Source organism: Meleagris gallopavo, chromosome 2 (genome assembly GCF_905368555.1).
Source record: "Meleagris gallopavo chromosome 2, MGAL_WU_HG_1.1, whole genome shotgun sequence".
NCBI lineage: Eukaryota > Metazoa > Chordata > Aves > Galliformes > Phasianidae > Meleagris > Meleagris gallopavo.
The window spans coordinates 12998857-13006065 of record NC_139405.1 but is presented as its reverse complement, the minus strand read 5'-3'; the positions used below and the strand labels follow the sequence as shown (position 1 = coordinate 13006065).

The 7209-nt window shown below is 38.1% G+C and overlaps 3 protein-coding genes across 3 annotated transcripts; all 3 read right to left on the bottom strand.

Annotated features, from left to right (window-relative positions):
- Nucleotides 1-394: 394 nt before the first annotated feature.
- Nucleotides 395-4472, bottom strand: MKKS (MKKS centrosomal shuttling protein). The gene is made up of 4 exons (XM_019612610.3): nucleotides 3488-4472; nucleotides 2762-2937; nucleotides 1990-2100; nucleotides 395-1554 (listed from the first exon to the last, which is right to left on the bottom strand). Exons 1-4 carry the CDS (start codon nucleotides 4470-4472, stop codon nucleotides 1114-1116), a joined length of 1713 nt encoding a protein of 570 aa, XP_019468155.2. The 3' UTR covers nucleotides 395-1113.
- Nucleotides 4469-4845, bottom strand: LOC146544869 (uncharacterized). Its single transcript, XM_085218959.1, has one exon. It carries the CDS (start codon nucleotides 4843-4845, stop codon nucleotides 4693-4695), a length of 153 nt encoding a protein of 50 aa, XP_085075085.1. The 3' UTR covers nucleotides 4469-4692.
- On the bottom strand, nucleotides 4469-7152 carry LOC146544868 (uncharacterized). The gene is made up of 3 exons (XM_085218958.1): nucleotides 6990-7152; nucleotides 5844-6075; nucleotides 4469-4893 (listed from the first exon to the last, which is right to left on the bottom strand). Exons 1-2 carry the CDS (start codon nucleotides 7116-7118, stop codon nucleotides 5863-5865), a joined length of 342 nt encoding a protein of 113 aa, XP_085075084.1. The 5' UTR covers nucleotides 7119-7152; the 3' UTR covers nucleotides 4469-4893; nucleotides 5844-5862.
- Nucleotides 7153-7209: the final 57 nt, after the last annotated feature.

Here is a 7209-nt window from a genome sequence, read left to right as displayed (position 1 = left end):
AAGAAATCATATTAAATTGGTTGTTTAAACGTAGTAACACTAAACCTCTACAGGTACAGGAAGATAGAAGCACAAATGAGAATTGAGACTGAACTGCCCATAGGAAGCCATGCTAGCTGCTTATTTATCCTTTTCAACCACTCTGGGAGACAAAACTTACTAAGACAGTGCCTTTGGGTATACACAATCATTTAGCTTCATTATTCCTTATGCTTTCATATTTTTCATAGTATATTGGAAGATCAAGATATGAATAACTCCTGTAACAAATTCCCAAAGGATGCCTTTATAGCACTGAAGTAATCATTTCAGATCAAGAAAAGAAATAAATTTAACTTCCTCTCCCCCAGTAATAAAATGTTCATAAAAATGAGAAGAAGTCTGTACAAGAGGCCTGGAAATATTTGCTTTTAATTACACCTTTCAAAACTGAGTTATACAAGACAATGTCACTGTTTATTTTCAGTACATATATTAAATCAGGAAAAATAAGCAGGCTATAAGTAATTCTGTTTTCTAGAAAGGCATGTCATGAATATTTGTTCCCTGTGACTGAAAACAGAAGGAGAAGAAAACAGAATAAAAAAAGAAGGAAGATATTCTCTTTTTACTTAAAACCATAGAACAGTGATAATGCCTTGCCACAATACAAAGTCTGTCTGAACGCGTAAAGCCTTTCTAAGGCTACGTAAATTCTAACCCATATTTTCTCAGTAAGTCAATCAGTTTCCCCCATTCCTCTGAAGAGGCCATAGTCTTGACAGAAACATCCAACACCCTGCATTGTACAGGAAGACCACCAGGCTTCAGCACTATTTTCTGGAGAACAGTTGAGTTTCTTAGAAAATTTTTGAAGAATCATTTGTTCTTTTGAATATACTAATTGGTGCTTCACAGAATACATGGTTAACCATTTAGCAGTTTCTAACACATTCAACGTTTGAAAATGCTATGTCTGCAGATGAACAATTAGATGAATACTTACTAGCCAACTATTTGACTTAATTTCTGTCTGTTGTCCATACCCAACCATTCCCAAGTACCTTAATATGTTATAGATTCTTAATTGAAAGCAGAGTAATATGACTGCACAACACAATTCACATCACAGAGCTAATTTTGATCTTCAATTATGCATGAGAGATCCAAAATCAAATTGGCTGTCTCGACAGCTACTTGCAGGCCATTATACTTTGCAGCAAAGCAATCCAGTGTCATAAAGTCAGCAACCTTTACTGAAGGCTGTTTTGGGCAGCTCTCTATAGGAGAAGAGCCAAAGAATGGTCGCAAATGTCTCCAGCTGAGATCCTTTGTGCTACTGTTTATTCCACAGCCACATTTCAAAAGTAAATCTGACCAATTAGAGACCGAAGGAAATCCTGATGGAACAAGCCAACAGTGTCCATAAACCGTATCAGTGAGAATTTCTCCATCATCATGACTCAGAGAACAAGCTACAGACTCCAATGAGTGACAAAACGCGTCAGCAATCAACTGGTATTGTGTCTGAGAACAATCCACATCTTTAAAACTGCTAGTGGACAGACAGCAAATCTTTAAAGAAAAAAGAAAACAATTAGAATGGTGGATTTAGAGAAATGGCTTTAGTCAAACATACGAATTTTTTTTTTTTTTTTTTAAAGAGTTCACAGTCAACAGAAAAATTCTTAGTTTGCTCATTATTTCAATAGGAAAAGCTTCTAGACTTGTCAAAGCTGAGTCCTGCACGATTATCATTCAGCTAAAGTCTACACATTTTTATCATAATACTTAAACACTACAGATACCTAAAGAAACAATTACAAGTGCAATATTAATGAAATTCTGAAAGATGCCATTAATGAAGTGCTTCAAAGACACCTTTGTTTTATGAATTCAGACAAACATGCAATAGAACAAGTGACAAATATACTAACTGTAACAGAAATTGTGAAATTCTTGACTACTAAGTTTATTAAACAGCTTTAAAATACCCTTTCTCTTACATACCTTTTGTCTGAGGTATGAAGCCAAATGTGTTTCAGTACAACCACCTCCTAACAACGCCAAGGGTTCCTTGAGTGTTAACTGCAAAACATGCTCCGCAGTCTCACAAACACGCTGAAAACCATGAGAATTTTTCATTACAAACAATGTAATAGGATTTCACCAAATTAAAAAAAAAAAACACAGCAAACTGGAATAAAGTTTTTAGTAATTTCCGATACTGACTTCATAAATTGAAATGTCAATATAAACATGTTGAGTGGCTTCCAAAGCCACATTTACTGAGTAAGAAATGTCATTATTCATCCACACACTATAAGTGTTGAAATAAAAATGAAAGGTGTATTTCACTCTTTTTTTGTAAAACTGACTTACAAAAAGGTGACCTGTATCAACACCAGTTTTAGAGTAACTATTCAATAAAAAAATTACACTTCTCTGCCACTGCAGGCAATGCTGCTGACCTTTTCCTGGGCAATTTATTTATGCTCCCATAAGCCATTGAGAATGAAAACATCTACCTAGCACTGACTTCAAGAATAGGTGAAAACCACTTGTTTCTGAACAAGAAACATTAAACAAACAAGCACTCCAAGGATTTTTAAGGTCTGGAAATGAAGGAGTTTCTAAATGCTTTCTTGAAGTTTCCTAAACTCAACTAAGCTCCATTTAGGTACCAAAGCTTACTGGTAAAAAAACCTACTGTATTTGTATTTCTCATTATTCTAATTTTTTCACTGAAAGCATCACAATAGAAGTTTCAAAATTTGCTTACCTTCAGCTCATCCCAAGTTGTTTCATTTCTGTTACAGAGTATCAAGCTGCAAACAACCGTGTCATTAGGAATTAGATGCACAAAATGTTTGGAGGCAAAACTCTTGGCACACACTTCCTTCAAACTGCCATAACAACTGGGAGACAGTGAGTATATGGAAGCTATAGGCTTTGAACCTGTCCAATTTAAAAAAAAAATAACAGAACATGCATTACTGTCATCACAGAGTAGTCATCTACTGCATTTCACAAAGCATCAACCTTTTTCCTTCAGGCTTTTTAAATATTGGATGCTCTACAATAATTAACATTTGAGTCTACACAGACAATCTCAAGCAGAAACCAGCATGTTTTCAAAGTGTAAGACTTAGCTCAAGATAAAAAGTAATTTTATCATTCTCATTAGATAAGAGTTTGAAAATAATTGACATGTGCAAATAGTTGCTACAATTACATACTTCTCATAGAACAATCAGTGATCATTTGTGCAGTAGATCATTGCAGCCAAGCCAGTACAAGAGCAAACTCTTATGGAATTGCTTTTAGAATGAAAAGGAGCACTGTCTAGTCTGAAACACTTGCTCTGCTGCTATGGTAGGATAAAGACAGAAACAGGAGAATTCCTGCTCCACAATGACATCAATCTAGAAAGGTTTTCATTATGAGACTAGCAGCAAGGGTAACTATTTTGTATACAAAAAAACAAAAACAAAAAACAACACATTACCTGTCACTTGACTCAGGGGTTCCATCACTGATAGCCCAGCCCTGTCCACAGCAACAACATGGTTATCTTTCAGATACTGTTTTAATGATGGATGGATAACTTTCTGGCAGACTACAAGGCCAACTTCATCATTAACCAACTGCTTTCCTACATTAAGCAATTGATCCAGCTCTGACATTTCTAAAGAAACTCTGTGGTGGACTGTTACTGTTCCTTCTTCTGGGTCAAAGAGGTCTCCTGACATGGACACACAGAAAACTGCTACCTTGACAGTGTCAGAGCAAGTTCTTTTGACAGAAAACAGTTTTGCAAATTGAATTTCTGGTGCTTCTATCAACAGTCCAGGAATAACTGCAGAATCCAGAACTCTTCTACCTTTCACAGGTACCGTTATACATTTTCCTAGAACAGGCTTAGCTTCAGGATGGCATGGAACAGTAAACATGAAAGCCTTCACAATTAGCACAGTGAGATAATCAACCTCTGTTTTATTAAGCATGCAAGCAGGTTTACTTATTAATATGCTACGTACCAAACAAAGAAGAGTCTCAAGATTACTAAAATCCACAGACACTCGGCAAGCACAGGCCTCAGACTTGAGGTAGTCAGTACACAAACTCAAAAGATGTTTGCTTACTTTTATGACAGTGCAAGATGCAATATTTAGGTTTTTAAAGCTTTCAATCAAACTACAGCAAAGAATGGCAGTAAATAAGCCACAGTCACTGAAGCGGGACGCATGGTTCTGTACAGAAGCTGTCAAAACCTTTAATACAGGGTGACTGACAGAAAGACGACCAAGTATGGCAGAAGATTGTGAAGTTAGACAAACGTAGCCTCCCACACCATTATGGAGCTGTTTAAGTCTACCAGCAGGCCCATAGCAAGATTTTAATATTGCAATTAACAGAGACAGTGGCTGACTAACAGTAGTTAAAGGTTCACTAGTAAATAATGAAGGCTTTTTAGCTTCAAGGCGAGACATTTTCAAAATTAGATTTTAATTCTGTTAAACAAGTGATTTCATTCTTACTTGGATCTAGAATTCACAGCACTTCAAAGCAGTACATTTTTATTCTTTGCTGACAAAGATTACTATTTTAAGTGTAAATAATATGCTAAGTACATTTGATTCTGCACACCAGCCATCTCAAAATGAAGCTTAAATCCCACTGTGAAATTGATAGTGACAGCTGTAAGCTACTTCATTCACGATGATCATCTCTCTTAGTTTCTGAATGTGATCGAGCAGATTTTTTTGCAACAAAGTTTACAAGCATCGTTCCAAGATGGACACCTATAAGTGACAGTCCTGCCACAAGCAGGAAGTTCTTTTTACTCCAGCTAGCTTTCCTCATCTTCTCTTCTGACAATACTCACAGGTGATGTTTCAAAGTTAATTATACCTACAATAAAAACAAGATTATTAGGTATACTAGCATGATCTTACACCAGTATCACACAGCTTTAAATGCTTATTTTTTTTCCCCAGAAAAACTTCACATATGGACAAAAACTACAGTATGATATTTAATTGGAAAAAAAAACCCACCACATTATATAGAGGTATACAGTACATAAATTATAAATTTTTATTACTACTTTCACTTCTAACCTCTAGGTTTTATGCTGTTTTACATATAGGTTGATAGGTAGCATAGCTCTACAAAATACACCAAATGGTATGGAAGTGTCAGATTAGTGATGCTAAGCTGTTTTTAAACAAAGAACAAAAAAGTGAAATATTCAGCACTGCTTCCCATGCAGCCACTTCAGAAACAAAGATCTTAGCACATTTAAACAACTTCTGTCTCTGCCTCTGCAAGAAGGGTTTCTTACTTCAGTTTATACAGCATACACTTAATTAGCTCTTAAATATTTCAGAATGTAAAGATGCATTACTTACATCTATATATCTTAATGTCTACAGAGACTATTCTCATTAGACTCTCAGACTTACCATTATTTTGTACCGTAACACTATTAACAACACAATGCATTATACTATGTGAAGTCATAATTCTGACCAGTTTTGAACCTGGAAAGGATACTATTACACACCAAATCAGATGCAGAAGCTTGACTGTTGCCTTGAAAAGTGATTGGGGTTTGTTTCAAAATAACTTTGAAAACCCGTAACAGCATCACATAATTAATCCCACTAATACAGGACTGATAAACAGTTTGAGAATTTACACACATCTTAAAAAAAAAAAAGTCAGGTTAAGTCATCCACAAAAGAATAAAACTCTGGAAGACTAACACTGGAGCACCAATACTGCATTTTCTAGAGAAGTGATTTAACGGACACATCTCCTGCCTCAAAGGTGTAGGCACAACTGATTAGGAAGCTTACCTAAAACATAGCCAGAATGTTATTCTTCCTTATTTTTGCGATCACTTTGCATTACATATGTCACAATCCCAGGTTCTGGAATAATCTCCTTTGTCTCCACTTGGAAAAGTGGACTGGACTTGATGTGGAACCATGACCAGTGCACCAGGCCAAGACTAATTCCCATAACAATCAGAACTTTGTAGTCCTTCCATAAGGTTCTGAGGTTCATCATAAACTGGCATTTATGTATCTAGACAAAAATAATTAAAATATATTTCAGAAATTCTCTTTCCTCTTCTAACAGCACAAAGCTCAAATGTAAACATCCTTAATTACAGTGCAGCAAACGATTACAACAGCATGACAAAGGACAGCTTTACTTTACGACATATCCAGGAAAAGAAAGGTTTTAAAAGTAACCTCAATTCAGACATCTTGATCTGTTAATCACTACGTTGCTTCAAGTTTTGGCACACTAAGTGTTAAAGCTTTGTGACGTTTCCCTGATACGTTACCACCTCAGGCAGCAAATAATTAAAGGCTAAGTCAACACATAAAGCAGTTTCAAATACACCATTTCTCCTGCTCAGTTAACAAGAATAACTCAAGGGGCTCCTCAGAGAGCATCAGCTTTTAGCCTGCAGGCTGAACAAGCCGCTATGCTTCTGGTAGCACTCCAGGCTGCCCGGGACAGCAGCTCAGCCTGCCTGCCTTATTTCTGTGCCCTTGAGCCTCAGAAACTACAAGGGCATCATGAAGTGAACTCACTGCTCTTATAAAGAATACGAAGAGCCGCTCACACGAATTCTCACGGAGAAGCACATACCAACGTGTGCATAGGAAGCGACAATTACAAGTACTTTGATTTTATATCAAAATATTGGTTTTAAGAACTACAAAGGTACAGATCAGACAGCAAGCGCTCCCGGCCGCTTCAGTCTCTCACTGACGAGGAAAAACCAGGCACGCACATTCGGGCTCTGAACCGGCCCCACAAAAGCAGGCTGAGGTGCCTCCGCAGGGCCGTGCCGGCGGGAGCCCCCACCTCACCCACTAACACGTCCCTCCTTGACAACCTCCAGACGCAAATGGCCGACGGGGCAACGGCCGCCCTGGTGCGGGAGGAACCGGGTTGGAGAAAAGACGCGATCGCCCAGCGCTCACCGCAGCTCGCCGGAAGCCGGGCCAAGACACGGGCCAGAACAAGAGCCGGGGGCCGCGCGAGGCCGCCTGCGCGTTTAAACCCCCGACAGCAGGAAGTAGCCTTACAGACACCGGAAGCGCCTCTCCCATCTCGAACGGGGCTCGTGCGAATATACGTGAGGACGTCCTTCTCCCTGCGTGCCATTGGCCTGCCCTTATATCACGTGATCAACGAGCACGC